The sequence below is a fragment of the Typopeltis vanoorti genome, chromosome 11 (genome assembly GCF_054136105.1).
Source record: "Typopeltis vanoorti isolate ZY-2024b chromosome 11, IOZ_Tvanoo_1.0, whole genome shotgun sequence".
Classification (NCBI taxonomy): Eukaryota; Metazoa; Arthropoda; class Arachnida; order Uropygi; family Thelyphonidae; genus Typopeltis; species Typopeltis vanoorti.
In genome coordinates this window covers 33,012,801-33,032,120 of record NC_143559.1, presented here as the reverse complement: position 1 = coordinate 33,032,120, position 19,320 = coordinate 33,012,801, and the positions used below count along the sequence as shown (strand labels likewise).

Below are 19,320 nucleotides of genomic sequence, written 5' to 3'. Positions count from 1 at the left end.
TCTTAGCATTTAAGAGGGGTGCAGTGCATCTAAAGCAGTGCTTTAGATGCACTGAGCCTCTTTGAATTGTAGGGCAATATATATATATGGCCAGAGAGAGAGAGAGATTTAATTTTTTTTGGTGTTTGTGTGTGTTTGTTTGTGCAAAGTATAAGGGTTAAAATATAAATTTTATTTCTCTCCAGTTTCCTTTTTTTTTTTAATATTCATTTTTGGTATGCACAACTTTTATTATTCTGAGAATAAATCACCGCTGTTAATTATTGGGTACAGAGTTGTTAATGGTGATTGATCATGATAAGAAGCCTTCACAGTAATTTGAATTATTTCATGCCATTGATATTCTGCTTAAACCAAAACATTTTTAGTACCCATAAATACATTTTTTGCATTAAGCACTTTCTGGTGTATTGTGTTGGACTATATACATTTTATATGTGAATTGCCACATATAAAATGTATATAGTATCACATTTCTGGTATTACATTTCTTATAGGTTGTCAACAGCTAAGAAAACTTTTGAAAAGTCAGTTGCAAGCAGCTAGATCTGGCAATGTATTTATTCCAGAATGTCAAGAAAATGGAGAATTTAAACCAATACAATGTAACAATGCAACGCAAAAATGTTGGTGTGTTGATCAGCAGGGCTTTGAATTACCAGGAACCCGGGTAGCTTCGTTTAATCTAGTCAACTGCAGTAGTAAGTATATTTTAGTTTTATTATTATTTAATTGAATATATTATTATGTCGGCTACATGATCACAGACTAATTTTTATGAAATTTTTTACATTTTTCACAGCTCTTGCAGAGAGGGTAAAATATGTTGGCTGAAAGGGCTAACAAAATCATGTTTCTATGTTAATTGAACGTGTTTATTTTCTGAAATTGTTTGCTCATGGTTGAATGTACTAAATAATGGAGAATAGTAAGTTTCAAATTCAAATGCAGAATTTTGGCAGATAGTTTTTTTTTTTAATAATGAAAACAAAATAAAAGCATCAAGTAATTTCTGTTTTCATTTATTTATTAACATCAGACCTCTAAGGCGTCAAGTGACTCATCACAGGAGGTCAACACCCTTAAACAAAAACATCATCAAATCATAATTTTAATCTTTTCACAATTTCTACACTCACCATACTCTGAGGCAGTGAATTACACTCACCAATCTCTCTCCATGCAAAAAACCTTATCCTCATTTCCTTTCTCACACTTTCCTTATACAACTTCTCAGGATGGCTTCTTGTTCTACATTAGCCCCCCCCCCTCTCTCTTCCCCCTTCCTCCTTATCTCCCTCTATGAAAAATCTCCTCCATATTAAACTGGTAACAACCCCCTCACCAACTTATGTCAATCATATCTCCTCTCCTTCTGTTTACAAGACTCTGCAAATTGCATTCCTTTAATTTTTCAGATTCCAAAAATCTGACACAGTGAATCTTTTCTGGATTCTAAGATATCCTCATCCCCTTGAAAACCAGGTAACCAGAGCATGCATAGTTCATATGTGGAAAGCATAACTTCTTTGGAATCTGAAAAATTCCAAAGAAGTTATGACCAATCTTCCCCACACTTCAAGTGTGGGACATCACACTTCAAGTGTGGGGACATCACCCACACACAGTACTAATGTACTATAGGTTGACCAATCAACCTCCTGTGTATGGACCCAACATACTAAGGGCTAAAACATGTAATTTTTATTTGCTATGCTATTTTTTGCAAAGTAGAGATTTACTATCAACCCATTTCTGAATGTGAGCCTAACCAATTTTTCCAAAATCTTCACCACCACTCCTGAGATACTGGCTATATCGATCTTTGCACTACCCTTGTGCAATGGAATTACCATACATTCTTTCCATTCTTGCAGAATCTTCCTTATTCTGGGACTCATATTAAACAGCCTGGTCATAATAATGGCCAGTTCAGCTGAACACTCTTTTAGCACCCATGCTGATATCCTATCAGTCCCTATTGTTGAATTCTTATTCATTTTGTGCAACAGCTCTAGTACTACTTCTTCGTACGCTTGAGTTTCTTCATCCATCGAAGAAGTAGCAGTGAGCTCAATGTTGCATACACCAGGTTGATAGCGTTTAACAAAATGGGCACTCTTTAGTTGAACAACCTCTTCTGCATCTGTTACCCTCACACCATCTGCATTTAGAAGAGTTATTCTTTCATTTACTTGCAGCATATCGATAGAATTCTTGTGGGTTTTCTTTAGCTTGCAGAGCCAGTTTTTTTTTCATACTCAGACTTAGCTTTCCATACAACAGTTGCGACTCTTCTAGTCTGCTTATAATTTTCATAACGGACATCATAATCGATATCATCACATGGTATTCCTTCCACAGCATCCTATTCTTACGAATCTCTTGCTTAATAAGATTACACATCCATTTGACTCCTACCCTATTTATTCTTTGAACTCTCGGGACACATTCTGATATTGTGTCATTTAAGTATTTTTTAAATGCTTCCCATGCACTGTCGATATTCTTCCCATCCAGCAACCAGTACCATTCCACTGAACTCAGTATACTCTTCAGTTGGTCATAATTTCCTGCTTTGTAGTTCAGCATATAACCTTTTCTGAATGGAACATTGTACTCTCAATTGTAGTACACTTCCACTTCTTGAAAAGCCAAGTCGACTTGATAATCTATTCTTGATACCAAAACATTTGTTTTATTATGCAAGCTTTTGTTTATTGTTGCTTGATTAGAAAAAAAAGTTTTTTTAAATTACTATTAGTAATTTATCTCATAAGCATTTATCAAATATCAAAATTTAATTCACAGTTATTTTTTTTTAATTTTTTTTTTTTTACAGTTCGGCAAAAATGTGCTGGATTTATGTGCCGTATGCTATGTCCATATAGCTTTGAACTTGATGAAGAGGGCTGTCCTCTGTGTGAATGTAGAAATCCATGTAAGGTAAAAAGTAATGCACAAATTCAAAATCTGTTTTGTTATTCTTAAACCGAAAATTAAATTGTTTGAACTTTCTTCCTTAACTGTTTTTTGGTAGAGAGAAATAGCACTGCTTTTTAAATTATATAAATGATGACAGTTGTTGACATAATAACCACACAATTTCCATAGTGATGAGGAAACTGGATAGGGGGTCTAGTAATAAGTAACTTAGGAGGTATCATGATTCTGGAATATTAATATGAGGAGAGGTTTATGGAATAAAAATCACAAAGCTTACTGTGGAGGCATAAGATGGATGATGTGATAGAGACATTTAAGTTGATGACATATATGGAAGAGATTATCCTTAGAAGAGGGACAGGAATGAGAGCCCATCTGTGAAAGTTGTATAAGAATGTGGTGAGCATGTGAGAAGCAATTTTTTATATGAAGAGAATTGTGATTTAGATCTAGAAGTTTGGGACAGGGAAGAATGTGAATTCATTTGTCACATATATTACTGGCTGAGACCTTAGTAGGGAGTCCATTGATTCCGTAGAAGTCTGTCAGTAATAATTATATCATTATTGCATTTTCTTGCTTGTAATTCATTTATCTTGTTCTTCTTTTTTTTTTTATGCCAATCCCACCCACAAAATGTAAAACTATCATAAGCACATAAGTGTAGTCATAAGCACATCAGTATGATGAATGGGCTCAGGGATTAGGTAATCCAGGAACCTTGCTCTAGAGACCATATGTATCCAGAAATCAAATATCAAACATTCTCTTTTATTTGGTTTAAATTAAAAAAAAAAATGTTTGCCCAACTTTGGAGTGGTATAGATGAAGCTCTTTGGTTCAAAAGACCCAGGTTCAAATGCCATTTTCGACATGAAGAATCTTTATTAGGGCTTTTCATCTGTAGGTGAGTTAGTGGGTATCATATGGAGTTCACAGGTTCTCCCCCCCCCTTCAGAAACAGAAACAGGTTTTTCATATTTCAAAACAGACAAATAGGTACCTCTGCAGTTTATAGCAGCTAGTGCAAATAGGATTAACTGTCCTATCATAAGCATTATCTAGTTTCTAAGAAGACAGTTTACTTGACCGACCTAACATGGAAGCGAAGATGGGATGTACTACAGTAGTGAACAAATTAATCCGAAACACTCACACTTTAAAGAAAAATTTTAATTTTGCAAGAAAATAACTACAAAAATTAAACTGCAACCTTATCTAATAATTTATGTTCTTCTGTCGTCCTAATAAGTTCATTAATTTGCTTAAGCATGGACTCTACCAACATAGAACACATTTTTCTTATTTCTGCATCTGGAAACCATATTTTTATAATGGATTGTATTAAATTATCCTTTGTATCACAATTTAATTTTCCAGGTCTCTTTTTCATTATGGTCCAATTTTCTATTGGATCAATGTCGGGAGAGTTACCTGGCCACTGAAGCAATTAGATGTTGTGATTTTTGAGAAACTCTTTCACTTTTTCTGAAGTGTGGCATGGAGCAAGATTCTGTTGGAAGATGAGTTCTTTGTCTTTCTGGATCTGTGGAAACCACTCTTTTCTCCTTATGTATTAGTCACTTTTCATCATACCATTAACAGGCACAAGTAATCCTGGACTATCATGTGTAAAACAATCCCATAACATCTTTTTAGCTGGGTGTTTGGGAGCTTGTTGATGGTGGGCAGGAGAAGTCTTCTCAGTTGCTGATATGCGAACATAAGGTACTCGCTCTCCTTGGACAAAGGAATGCCATTCATCTGAGAATATGACCTCCTTCCACTTCTCAACAGTCCAATCTTTGTACACTTTTTCCCACTGCATCCTCCTTTTCCTCATAACTTTCCTCAACTGTACTTTTTTTTTGGTCTGTGGGCAGTCCTCCCTGCTTCCAGCAATCTTCGATGGTTTGTCATGTCAGAAACATTAATCCCACTAGCTGCCAAGTCTCTGTTTAAGACTATAGCAGACAATCTTGGATTCATTTTGCTTTTCCAAACTAGTAAATGATTTTGAGTTAGTGTAGTTTTCCTTTTTCACCCACATTTTCCTTTTCTGTGAGGAGAAAAGGCACTAGTCTCTCTAAACCTCTTTAAAATCATATTAATAGCACTTGAATTAACACAACGCTTGTTGGCAGTTTGTCTTCGAGTCATGGATGTGTACTGAGAAAGAGTACAGATTTTTGAATGCTTTCTTGGAGATATATCCATTTTATAGCTACACAAAATGAGTGAAACACTATGAATCTCAACTTATTTACACTATTAAAAATGCACAACACTATTAATATACATCGTAGAGACCATTAAAACACGTACCACTCAAGCAAAATAGTGAACTAAAACCAAAACTGAAAATAGTAAACCAAAACTGTTGTGAACCGAAACAAAAACAATTTGTTCGCTACTGTATATGTATTATTAACATTATTATTAGTAATAGTTCTCAATAGAAGCACATGAAAAGACTTAGCCTTTTATATTGTGCATTAAATATCTTCTGTGTTACTTACTATATTCATTACTTTTTACTGTTATATTCACCAAGCATTTGCATTTCTGTAGTACAGTCAGAAGAAGAATATGATGTGTACCCAGTGTGAACAATGAGTTTGATTCTTGTTGACTGGAGGAGCAATTAAATAAAAGAGATTTGCATCTGGAGATGAGTTGCTGTATTCATATAGAGGTGGCATATTGTTTCCTCCCAGAAACAGACAAACCAGCTTGAGAACATAATGTAGGCACAATATCAGAGAATATAAAGGGTATCAAAGAACTAGATTTCTATTAAGTAGCTGAATATCAAGCGATGCTTTTATTTATTTGCCTCAACTTTGCATTTAGGCAACAAGACATGAATAACTACTCTTATAAGGAAAGTCTTTATTAGTTTTTACAAACATTAGAGAAAAGATGATTAAGAGTGGACTTGATTAATTATATTAAACTGTTAAGCGACTGAATAAAATAAATTATAAGAATGTTTTTACATTTTTTTTAAGACTTGCATGTAGTTTTAAGTTTATAATGGATCCAGTGTATATTAAAGTTAAGGATATGTATCTTTTTATGTTTTAATAAAAGATTCGACTAATTGTTGGAATGAACTTTTGAACAGCATCAATGTATAAGTATCTGAAGAACATTCATTTAGTATAATTGGTTTTGTATTTGGTGTGTGAGTATCCTTTATTCTGGATTGTTGGTGTATCAGATTATCAACATGCTCTTGACGATACTGTTTTTGCTCTGATGTTGATATTCTATAATACAGAACAAATGTTTAGTATCATGCCCTGAATAAGAATTAGTTGTGAGTTATGCTTGAATAACTTAAAAATTGTCACATTGAAAGTTATTGTACTCTCTTGGGCAGGAGGGGGTACTTTAATGAGTATGTATCCCTTAAGAACAATTCATAGCACTGATACACTATGAACAAAACTTTAGCTTTGTTTTGGATACTACAAGGATGGGAATCTTTTCCTAAATTTACCGTAACTAACCTGTTATGGTAAGTAAATTAAATAACTTTTTTCCTTCCAATTTGTTAAGTATACATTTTTGATAGTTCATCAACTGCATTTCCTGAAAGTTTTACAATTTAATGTTCTGAATTAGCTGAACTAATAAGATTTTGCATATTTTATTTATTTTTATAATTAATAGTATTTATTTATTTTTAATATAGAATGTGAAGTGTCCTGCAGGTCAGGAATGTCAGACAGAAGAGATTCCTTGTTCAACCGATATTTGTCCTCCTCTTCCAACATGTAAATATTATTATGTAGTATTATGTCTTTCTGGATATAGTAGTTTACAGAGCTGGCTTTCTCAGAAGGAAGGAAGGTGGGAGGGAATGCATCTAGTGTCCCATGCTAGATGTCATCTTTTAAGATCTGCACAAAGCTGAGCTATTAATCTATATTTTATTAGTCTTTTATTATTTTATTAATCTATATTTTATCTAAATAGTATTTATAATTTCAGTTGTCATTTCTTATATTCCAAAAGCATTTTGCTTTTAATGTAGTATGTATGGCAAAGTTTGTTTTGTTTCCTGCCTGTTGGTAAAGTATATGGTGACATTGACATGTATTGGAGGTTGGTTTCTTAAATGGTTATGTGGCTGTATTTTTGTAAGGATACATATTTAAAAACAAATTTAGCTCACTCATGGTACAAATGTACTATAAAAAATTTAGTTTAATCCTTTATCAAAGTGTGAGCAAACAAAGTTTGTGCCTGAAAGTATCTTCACGACTGGGGTAAGGTGGTACAACACCAGGACAACTCGTTGCAAAGGTGGAGCAAGCTACCAACAACTCCTGTCTCAGTATCTCCTATAATGCAAAACACATCTCCTTGTGGATATGTCTAATGTTATGCATTAAGGGAAGGGCCACTACCCAGACTAGTTTCGACCTTTATTGAGGTCTCTTCAGTGGGAGCCAGGCCCAAGTTGAGATACCAGGCAGAAGCATTAACAGGTCATCTCTACCTATAGGAATTGCCAAATGGTGTGCCACCCTTTTTTAATAAATTACTCTGGATTTAGAGAAAGATGTTGAAATTTTATTTTTATTATACTCTAACCAAGTGAAAAATAAAATTTCAAGGTACAAATGTACTATATTTACTAAAAACCCTTCATGGGTGGGAACCACATTAAAAAAAATGTTACTTCTACCTATTAAAAGTATTTTAGTTAATGTACAGGTGACTATAATGGTAGCAAACACCTTATAGGGAATTTATTCACAATTACAAACTACCAAAACATCCCACCCAAAGTTCTATTGCAGCATTACCATGCTGAATCCTATTTTTCATTGCATGTTGGGCTCAGCTGCCTGTCAGGATCAAGTAGGTTTAGCTTCTTTGGAAACCTACTTAATGCTCTGATAAAGTGGTTAATCCCATCTGCATAGTGTATTATGGTGGCTGTCAGTTTCGTGTGTTTTGTTCTTGCCAGTTTACCTGTTATGCAGGATGAAAAACTAGAATTCTATATAAAAAAACAACAACTCTGCAACTTCCATATGTGATCAGTTAACTAACCTATCATTTGAAAATCTACAATAAAGATTTTTCAGATCATGCCAAATTAAATTAAATTTGTTAAGCAAACCATTCACTGATAACTATTCACAGCAAGTTTACTAAAGTGACAGTTGACTGTATATGTTTTAAGTTGCACGTTAAATGTTATATGAACTCGTAAAATAAGAAATGTATTGGATTGTTATAGAAGGCCAGCTCTGGTAGTTAGGAATTAATTAAATTGATGTGCCTTGTTTTGAAATGAAATTAAGCTAAATTTATTAATTTACTTTATTTGTAAGTCAGTAATATCTGTGTGTGTATACATCTTTTTACTTGAATATATGAGTTCCTGCCAGCCTTGTTGGCCGAGTGATAAGCTTATCCGCTCTCCAACCAAGAGACTGCAGGTTCGAATCCCGCTAGGGGCATGGATGTTTGTGATTGTCTTTCACCTTCATACATTCATTCATTCGTCCAAGTACACACACACACACACACACACACACTCTCTCTCTCTCTCTCTCTCTCTCTCTCTCTCTCTCTCTCTCTCTCTCTCTCTCTCTCCCAAGATGGATTGGATCACCATGGGAGTAGTAGACCTAACCCTCCTGTAATGGGTAGTATGAGTTCCTAGATGTTTTAAAACAGTGGAGTAGTTATACCTATCTAAAGTGAATGGATATCTTCTAAAGAATTATATAATTAATATTTTCTTGTAAAATTGATTTGGAAATAATAAACAACCTAAACTTGAATTTACATTGCTAAACAAATAAAGGATTTTAGTTAAATTTAAAAAATTCTTGATCTTTTTTGGTTAAAAAATAATAAATTAAATAAAAATAAAAATTTAATTTCACTGGCCTAATTCAGAAATGACTTCTTTGATGTTCTGTTATTAATTCTTGTTACAGAACAAATTTTTGCCCAGCATTATGGCATCCATGTTCATGTTACTTTCAATAACAAACCTTCAATAACAAACCTGCTGTCTCCCCCATTGTGAATCTCTGTATGGAAACATTTGAGCAGAAGGTTTTGAATCTGCAAGTTTAAAACCAAAGGTTTGGCTCAGATATGTAGATTATGTATATATAATTGGGCAAACAGCCACCAAGCATTAAACACATTCCTCAGTCATTTAAACAAACAACATATGCAATTATGATAGAAGTAGAAAATCAAAATACCTTACCATTCTTGGATACACTTATAACATACCTTCCGTCTATCATTTAGCATTTATCACAAAAACCTATGTGTACTGCTGGCCATATATTACATATAGATTTTTATAACTATCCAACAAAGAAACTAGGGATAATAATTAGCCTTGGGGGAAAAAAAAAAGTGGTAATGATTTTATCAGTGAAAAAGAACTTTAAACAGGATCACAATGGATTATATCTACCTATTTTTTTTAATGGATTTAATAAGAAAAATTTATGAAATTCTTAATGAAAACTTACACGTTAAAACTTTCAGTCCAATATAAATTCCACACAAGACTGTTGATGAATTTTATTGGTTTAAACAGCATAAGATAGTAGTAGTAGTAGTAGTGGTTTTGAGTCAATATGGTGTGAGATAGAGGTGAATAGAATGAAATAGTCGGATGTTGTTATAGACCTGGTAATGTGGATGGTAATAACCGTGAAATGTATAATAAAATTAACCAAGCAAATAAGGAAAGGGTGATCGTTGTGGGCAATTTTAATTATGTCAATATAGACTGGGATGATGAGATAGCAACTGGAAGTAAAGAAAATTACTTTCTCGAGTTTTTGAGGGACAACTCACTCAGGCAGTATGTAACAGAGGTTACACGAGGATTGAGTTCGATTTGATCATCTCATCAGAGGATGTTATTATAAATGAGATGTCAAATCTCCCTCCAGTTGGTGAGAATGACTATGAAGTGAATACTTAGGTGGTTACCAACCATGTGAGGACTTCTGTGAGGAAAGGTTATATGATTGGAACCACAAGGCTGATAATTGTGAGAGGCTCAGGAGACAGCTTTCAGCTGTCCCATGGAATGAGGAGTTGGCTGGAAAGGAGGTCAGTGCTGCTTGAGTGATATTCAAGAACTATCTAGTAGAAACAAAGTCTAAATGTATCCCAAGGGTCAGAAAGTTAAATAAGGTAGGTGTGAAATGAATGAATGAATGAAAAGAATTAAACATGTGATACAGAAGAAAAAGGCATTATGGAGGCAACATGAGAGGAGTGGTAATAATCAATTTCATGAGGAAATACAAAGAACAGGCAAGGAGAAAAGAACAGGTAACTTGGTTGGTAAGGGTAGCAAAATTGAAGTATGATCAGCAGTTAGTTAATGAAGCCAAAAAGAATCCTAGGAAATTCTTTCGATATGTAGCCAGCAAAAAAAAAAAAAGAATGATTATGGAAGGATGACAATGATTGGAGAAAATGGTATAAAACAACTGCTACAGAAGATATAGTGGAGATACTTAATGAGCAGTTAACAAAGGTCTTTCATTCTTGTGAATGTGACATTATGGAGAGTTTGAGAGCAGTTGATGCTGAGGAGGAGACTGACTGTAAGTGAGCAAGAAGTATATAAGCAAATTTGATGTTAATAAGGCTGTGGGACTTGATAATATATCACCACATATTTTGAAAGAATGTGCCAGGGAGCTGGCATCTGCCTTGATATACTTGTTTAATATGTATCTTGCACTAGGTCAAGTTCCAAAGGAGTGGAACGAAGGCAAGATTGTGCCACTTCATAAGGAAGGTGACAGAATTCGCATGAAATTATAGGCCTATCTGTGTGTCAGTTGTTGTGGTTAAAGTTTTGGAGAGGCTGGTGAGACCAATGATCCAGAATTGGGTTGACAACAGTGGTATTATCTTTGATGGATGGCATGCATTTGCTAAAGGGAGGTGATGTTTTAGTAATTTACTTACTTATTACAATAAGGTGATGGCTTCATCGGACAAAGGAGATGGATACAGTAGTATACTGTGTATCCATCTCCTTTTGATTTTGCCAAGGCTTTTGATATATTGCCACATGATAAGTTGATAATCAAACCAAAATGGATGGGATTGGATATTAGACTAGTGCATTGGATTGGATATTGGCTAACTGATAGGTATCAACAAGTTGTTTATGGGCGAGCAATATTCCGAAAGAAGAAAGTCACTAGTGGTGCGTCTCAGGAATCTGTTTTAGGACCATTGCTGTTTAACCTGTATTTTAATGATATTGGGGAAAATTTGGATGGGGATATTCAGTTGTTTGCAGATAATGCAAAGTTGGGACGAAGTATAAGGAGTAGAGATGTTCTGGTCTTACAAGAAGACTTGAATAGATAGATGAATGGGCATATAAGTGGGGATGTCACTTCAATATTTCAAAATGTAAGGTTTTAAAATTTGGGAAACAAAGATGGGATGTAGAATTTATGCTTGGTGGGAATATATTGTTGAATGTGGAGGAAATAAGAGATCTTGGGGTGATGGTGGATAAGGATCTAAAATTTAGAGGACACATTGCCAAAATTGTGAGTACAACATAGTGAGTTCTGGGGACGATGCACAGGACACTGACTTGTAGAAGTAAGGAGATTCTTGTTCCATTGCATAAGGCCTTGATTAAACCACATGCAGACTACTGTGCACAGATTTGATCACCTGGTTTACAAAAGGATGAAGAGATGTTGGAAAGGGTCCAGAGTTGATTGACTAAGATAGTTTCTAATATCTAGAATGTTTGAATATGAGGAAAGGTTGAGAAGATGCAATTTACAGAGTCTAATGGATAGGAAGATGAGGGTTGATATAATAGAGACGTATAAGTTGATAAGGGATAGGATCATCATCATCAAATTCCTACCATGTACCCTCAAGGTGCTGTACAGGATATGATAGTACTACATGAAAAATTTACATCATTACTAACTTCCTATCTACAATATTTCTCCATATCAGTCTGTTACTTGTCAAGATTCCAACATTACCAGATCTTATATTTCTATCATCTAAGGCACTTTGTACCGCATCAATCCACCTATATCTTGGTCTTCCTCTGGGTCATTTTCCTGCCAACTTGGCAGAGAACTCTTGTTTTGCTAATCTTTCCTCGCCCATTCTGTTTAAATGTCCATACCACCTGAGATTATCTCTGTTAATACATTCCTGGATGCTGACAATGTCAAGTTCTTTCCTAATATTCTCGTTTTTAATATGATATTGCCATTGAATCCATCTGTTCACGGCTCTAATCTTTCTCAGGACTCTCATATCTGCGCCCTCTAGTCTTTGGTCAAGTGTTTTACTCCTGACCCAGCTCTCAGATCCGTAAGTTAAAACTGGTTTGAACACTGCCTTGTATACAACTTATTTAGTGTTCCGACTAATTTCTCTCTTATTCCATATGAATTTATTCAATTGACTTCCTACCATACCAGCTTTGTTGATTCTGTTGTCTATTTCCATATTTAATTTACCATCTTCACTAAAAATCGTGCCTAAGTAGTTGAAATGTTTTACTTGTTCCACAGGTTCTCCATTCACAACACAGTTGATATTTTCAATGATTCTGCCTATTTTCATTGTCTTTGTCTTTTTATTGCTGACCTTCATACCATATCTATTACAACAACTATTCAATTTAGTCAGAGAATCTTGCAGACTTGTAGCAGATTTATTTAGAAGTATAACATCATCCGCATAAAGCAAAGAGCTGACATTAACATCTCCAATTTTGATATCATGTTTAATATCACTTTCCTTCATAATGTGATCCATATAGATAATGAATAACAGAGGGGATAATGTACATCCTTGTCTCATACCAGATTTGACATTAAACCAACTTCCTGTACTTCCTTCAATTCTAACTGCTGATTTACAACTCAAATAAAAACTAAGTATTGCTTGATATAATGCCCCATTGACACCATATAACTGTAACGTATTGAATAGCTTCTCTTGACACCTTGTCACATGCCTTTTCCAAATCGATAAAACTTAAATACAGATCTTTGTTATATTCCCATGATTTCTCTACTATTTGTCGTAAAGTGAAGATCTAATCCTGACAGCCTCTATTTGACCTGAATCCAGCTTGTTCTTCACCAAGCTTTTCTTCCACAATTCTTCTCAACTGTTTCTCAAGTATACTTACATATATCTTACCAGGAACACTCAATAGGGAAATACCTCTGTAATTCTCACATTCAGTTTTATTTCCCTTTTTATATATGGGTACTATGAGAGCTCTACTCCAATCATCGAGAATTCGTCTCTCTGTCCAGGCATTCTGAACTATGCAGTGCAGCCACTGTAAGACTTTTATACCACTATACTTCAGCATTTCTGGTCGAATATCATCTACTCCTGCTGCCTTTCCACATTTCAAGCCTTTGATAGCTTTTTCTACTTCAAGTATGGATATGTATTCCTGACTGCATGCCTGGTCAGTGTTTTTTTATCACTGTGCTGTCATCACTGCTTGTTTCATTTAGCAAATTTTCAAAGTAATTACTCCATACTTCAAGGATATCTTTTTCTCCCTCACCTTTATCTTCTCTAATTCCTTTTACAACATTCTTTCCTCCATTTCTAAGCTTCTTCAACAACCTCAAGAATATCTTACCACCTTCTTGATATTTATTTTCTATATTCTTGCCAAAGTCCTCCCATGACTTTTGTTTAGCTAGTTTTACACAGTGTTTCCCTTTCTTACATTTGTCTCTGTATTCTCTAAGAGCACAAGCTGACTTATTTGCCAGGAACTTTTGATATGCTTTCTTCTTTTCCTTCACTGCCTCTTTAACTTTCTGTGTCCACCATGGGGTTCTAATTTTTCTATCCTTGCAGACAGCTTCACCACATGCCTCTCTAGCTGAATCAATCAGGGTTTTCTTCAAGGCTTGCCACTGAATCTCCAAGGTTTGATTCCTGTTCTGAAACGCTTTCATTTTTTCTTCAATAATCTTTGTGTATTTTAGTCTACAGTTCACATCTGAGAGCTGCTCAACTTTTATTCGCTTTAAAACTTTCTTACATGTCATTCTTTTCAATATGAAATTCAATTTTATCCTGCTCAAGACAAAATAGTGATCACTTCCAATTTGAAATCCTCTGTACACTCTGGTGTCCTGCACCAGGGAGAAAACATCAATATCAACAATAACATAGTCAATGAGACTTTTTTATTCCTTGCCTCTTCTCTCTATGTGAATTCGTGCACATTTTTATGTTGGAACATGGTGTTAGTAATAACCAGTCCATGTCCTGAGCAGAAATCCAATAGGTATTTGCCATTATTATTAGCTTTAGTCTTTTCTCCAAATTTTCCCAAAACATTTTTGTATGTCTGACAATCATTTCCTACTCTGCTATTTAGATGCCCAACAAGGACCAACTTTTCCTTTTTCATTGTGTCAGTTGCTTTTTCTAAAGCGTCAAAAAATTCCTCCACTTCTACCTTAGTAGAACCTTCTGTGGAACCATAGGCACAAATAAGTCTCATTGTCCAGTTCTCCATTCTCATATTTGCCCAGTTTACTCCACTTGAGACTGACTGCCATTCAAGAAGATTAGCCTCGTATTTTGTGTTGAATACTATGGCTACTCCTTCTTTTCCTTGAATTTCATTGCCTGAATATAACATTTTGTATTTATTGCTCAGAAAGATCTCACCAGTTTTTGTCTTTTTTGTTTCAATCACCCCTATTATGTCGATCTGGTACTTATCTAATTCCTCAGCTAGCTCCATTTCTTTGCCATTCAGGCTTCTTATGTTGATAGTACCGATCTTTCTTTAACTCTGGTGATGTTGAGTTGGGGTGTGTTTTCAGATTTGTTATAGGATCAGTGTTTATAAAATGGTGAGAGATTAAGGGAGAACAAGAGGTCATCCCTGAAAAAGTGTGTAAGGAGGGTGTGAACAAGGGAGTGAGAAGCAGGTTTTTTGGCATGGAGAGTTGTGATTGATTGTGGTGCCTTGCCTGAGAGTGTTGTATTTGCAGAGAATTTGAATGTGTTTAAGGCAAGGTATCATGAGCTATGTGCATTACCAAGTGACCTCCTAGATGAGTCTTGGACTCCATGGGGATCTTAGGATAATGATAATAATAATAATAAAACCTCTACCAGTGTTGCATACATTGTAGTACAGTTCATCAGGAGAATGAAAAAAAAAACATTAATGGAATATGCAACAAGCAAATTAATAGAAAGCATAACACAAAAAAAAAAAAGGCTAACAATGATGAATGCACATGATTCATGTTGCTGTGATGATTAACTACATGATGAGAAAAATGTCCAAGATCTGCATGCATGCATCAGGTTTTTGATGAAAGATGGCCAAACATTATGTTGGATCATACTGGTTTCTTGTTGCACTGATGTGAAGTTTTTTTTTTTAAACATTTTCTGATGACTCTTTGAATGCTCATGAAGAAATTGTAGTAAATGTAGGCTATTTTTGTTTGCTGACATACTACTTGATATTTTGTGTCTGTTGCATGTGACGCTGGTCATGATTTGTGTTTTAATTTTTTTTCCACATCCTTAATGTGTTCAGACATGCATATATCTCCCGACAGGCTCATTTGTCCGTCATAGCACGTTCCACACTAAGTAATTTTGTATGCTGCTTTTTTTTTTTTTTTTTTGTGTGTGTGTGTGTGTGTGTGTGTGTGTGTTGAAGAAACTTGATCTTGTGTAATGGAGAGCATGTAACTTTTATTCATTGTCTTGATGCAGTATTCTTGCTATCAGACCATATGTAAGGGGAGAAGGGAGGGAGGGATTGGGATACCGCTCCTTGGTATTCTTGTTTTTTTTTTGGTCCATCTACTTGTTTAAGTGGCTCCTTTAGAATGTTTTATACCAGATAACAAGGATTAAAAATTAGTTGAATATAGTTGGAGGGATAGTGAGAAAGAGATAGTTCACTCAGAGGTTTATCACCCTTTGTAATACAGATTTAGATTCATCATTGTTTGTCACTGTTGAGTAGTGAAGCTATAAGCAGACTCCTGAGTTGCTTCTGCTTTCAGGTCACTGCAAAATCTCTTTTTTTATTGTTTTAATTTTGATAAATGCAGTGAATATATTCTTATTTCTTTTTCTATTTATTCAGCACCCTGAATTTATATGATAAATATCTATATATTTGTTTCTGTTTATTGAACAGTTAACATTTTTTTTCTCTCTTGAAGGTAAACAGGCAAGGACGCTGGATAATTTCTGTCCCTTTGGTCGACCTCTTTCTTCTCCAGAAAATGGAAAACCCTTTCTTTGTGGAATAGAGTCTAATAAACCTCAGTGCCCACCAAATTTTATATGTGATGTGAAAACTGGTCATGATTATGGAGTCTGTTGTCCACTTCATGGTAAGAAATGATATTTTATACCTATGGTATATCAGGTGAACTATATTCATCTGGTATTTTCTTTGCAGTGAAAGCAGATTTGATTTTTTTTTTTTTTTAATGTAATTCTAGATAAACCAGGGCAGTGTCCTAATTCTACTGTTGACTTTTGTGGTCAACCTTGTATGTCTGATGTGGACTGTGAAGGAGAAGACAAGTGTTGCATTTTAGAGGGATGTGGAAGAGTATGCTCTCAACCTGCCAATATAACATGCAAGTGTGCTCTTTTTTATTATAAATTCTCTAACCACCTTCATGAATAGATATGAGAAGAATTAGTATTTTTATGATGATTCCATAAACAAAACTGTGTAGAACTTTTGATTGAACTTAAATTCTATTGAAAAATTCACTAATAAGAATTATATTTATTACAGTGTGTCAGCAGCAAAAAGCCATAGTAGAGTTGTTGATGTCAGCAAATCCTATGTATAAAGGATACATACCACAGTGTACCAATCATGGTGCTTTTGCATCTCGTCAATGCAGTACAAATGGACGACTGTGTTGGTGCGTTGATAGTAGAGGAGTTCAGATACGAGGAACCCTAGGCACTTCAGAGGATGTTCATTGTGGAAGACAAGGAAAAAGTTTTGGTATTGATATTTTGTGTTTTAGTATATATTAGTTCCAAAACTACAATTTAAAGAATCAGTATTATTATTATTATCATTGGTAGTTGCAGTCTCTAAACCATTTCTACTCATTAGAAATAAGTAACAAAATTTTTCTACGATTGTAAAATCAGTGTTTATTTAACAATGGTAGAAAATTTTGTTACCTCTTTTTTCATTCTTTGTTTATATCGATGAAAGGAATAATTTAGATTTTTCTAATTTATGCATGTGTATACTGTTAATAATTAATATTCATTATGTAATCTGACACAATAACAACAATAATTGTATCATCATCATCAAATTCCTGACATGTATCCTCAAAGGTTGTACACGATATTATGGTAGTACAGGTAACCCTCGTATAATGCAGAACTTATGCAACGCGGTTTTGATATAACACAGTCTACAAATTATAGTAACCCTTTATCTTTTCATATATTTTTCACCCTGCGGCTTTATTTTGCCTAAAACATTTATGCATTATGGGCAATGAAGTTTACATACAATTTGTATTTTTATAAGTTTATACTATGTTTTGTTTCATAGTTTATGTTTTCTTAACTTACCTGAATTAAATAAAAATATATTTTTGTTGGATATGTCATTGTTGTTTATATAATTTTATCTTCATTAAATTTGCGTCTGCCCATATCGCTCATGTAATTATAAGTAGCAAATTTATATTAGAGGAAATACCCTCTAGCACACATGTACATCAATTGTTAATGTATAAAGTGTTTATTGTTGAAAATGATCTTCTTTTTCTGCCAGGAAAGCGCATTAAAAATCATAAGTTTGTTAAACTCAAGCTGAGCACTTTATTTTCTGGTGAGTTAAATACATAATTAATATGTAATGTTTTTTTTTTTTAATGTAAAAAAAATTATTTTTATAGTAATGGCCACTTAGAGGGCGTTTGCGATATGGTTGAAAACGAAATTAGTGAATTAATTGATGGGGAAATAGATTTAAATGAGGAGAAACTGGTACAATTAATAGATGACATCCAACCAAATGGCAGGGAATGTTCTGCTAAAGATATTGATTGTGATGAATTCAGTTTAAAGAAATTAGCAGAAGGATTGGACGTGGCAAGAAAGTTAGTAAGTTATTTTATGGATAATGATCCCTCAATGGAGCACTCCAGAAAATACATGAGACAATTGGATATTTGTTTAGCTCCATATTATGAACTTAAAAAAAAATTGCAGCATAGTGATAAGCAAAGTCTTATTACTGACTTCTTGATAACTAAACCAGCCGAAGTATGAAATGAGAATTACACAAATGATGTCCAAGAGATTTCAAGTAATGACGATATCCTGCTGCTCGTAAATAAAGAACATCTACAAAATGTTTGTTTTGAAGACAGTGATGACGATTAAAATATGCACTTTATTTTATTTTGCCTAAAACATTTATGCATTATGGGCAATGAAGTTTATATACAGTTTGTATTTTTATAAGTTTATACTATGTTTTGTTTCATAGTTTATGTTTTCTTAACCTACCTGAATTAAATAAAAATATATTTTTGTTGGATATGTCATTGTTGTTTATATAATTTAAAAAAAAAAACTATTTCGGAACATAACCCTACTTTTTCTATGTGATCTGAGTCTCACATAACGCGATTTATATAACACGCCATTTCTGTGGAACCTAATATCCGCGTTATACGAGGGTTACCTGTACAGGATCCGGAAAAGTCGCCCCAACATCTCGGCCCCGGCACATTTCTCCCCTGTAGATAATGAGTAATCTACAAAAATGTAAATAATACACCTAATTTTTTAATAATTCTAATTTATTTTGTTTTAATAGAATAAATGCACATTATTATTGTTTAAAACTCAAAGTTATATGCAGTGCCTCTAAGGTAATCAGTTACATTACGATTTTGAAAATCTTGGACTATTGTTTTGATTCTAGCAGAAATTGCAGCATACTTCTTGTTTCTTTGATTGCCTGAATTACCGGCAGTTTGTTGTGTAATTTCGAAATTGTGCAGTTCTTGTTGTTTCTTTAAAGAATCAATGAATTGGTAAATTGTGAATAAAGTAGCACAAGTTCCCTGAAATCCTCTGTGCCACCCCTCCACGCCATTGTTGGTATGTTGCTGATCATTCAGTGTTCGTGTGTAAACATTCCACGATTCGATGGTAAAAATGGGTAATTGCTGGCCTCTTCGTTGTCTTCTTCCAATATTTGTAGCTTCAAAGTAGTTTGCAATCACCATAGCTTCAATGGGGAAGTCATCAGCTTCAACTAAATCTTCA

General features: G+C 34.2%; 1 protein-coding gene across 1 annotated transcript in view; it reads left to right on the top strand.

The window, feature by feature from the left end:
* LOC150101422 (uncharacterized) overlaps nt 1-19,320 on the top strand; it is a 274,314-nt gene that overhangs the window by 9,461 nt on the left and 245,533 nt on the right. The window contains exons 2-7 of the mRNA XM_090400110.1: nt 498-701; nt 2,843-2,946; nt 6,647-6,728; nt 16,209-16,382; nt 16,494-16,634; nt 16,799-17,017. Of these exons, the coding sequence (XP_090256236.1) occupies nt 2,866-2,946; nt 6,647-6,728; nt 16,209-16,382; nt 16,494-16,634; nt 16,799-17,017 (697 nt within the window). The 5' untranslated portion in view covers nt 498-701; nt 2,843-2,865. The remainder of the gene's footprint in view (nt 1-497; nt 702-2,842; nt 2,947-6,646; nt 6,729-16,208; nt 16,383-16,493; nt 16,635-16,798; nt 17,018-19,320) is intronic.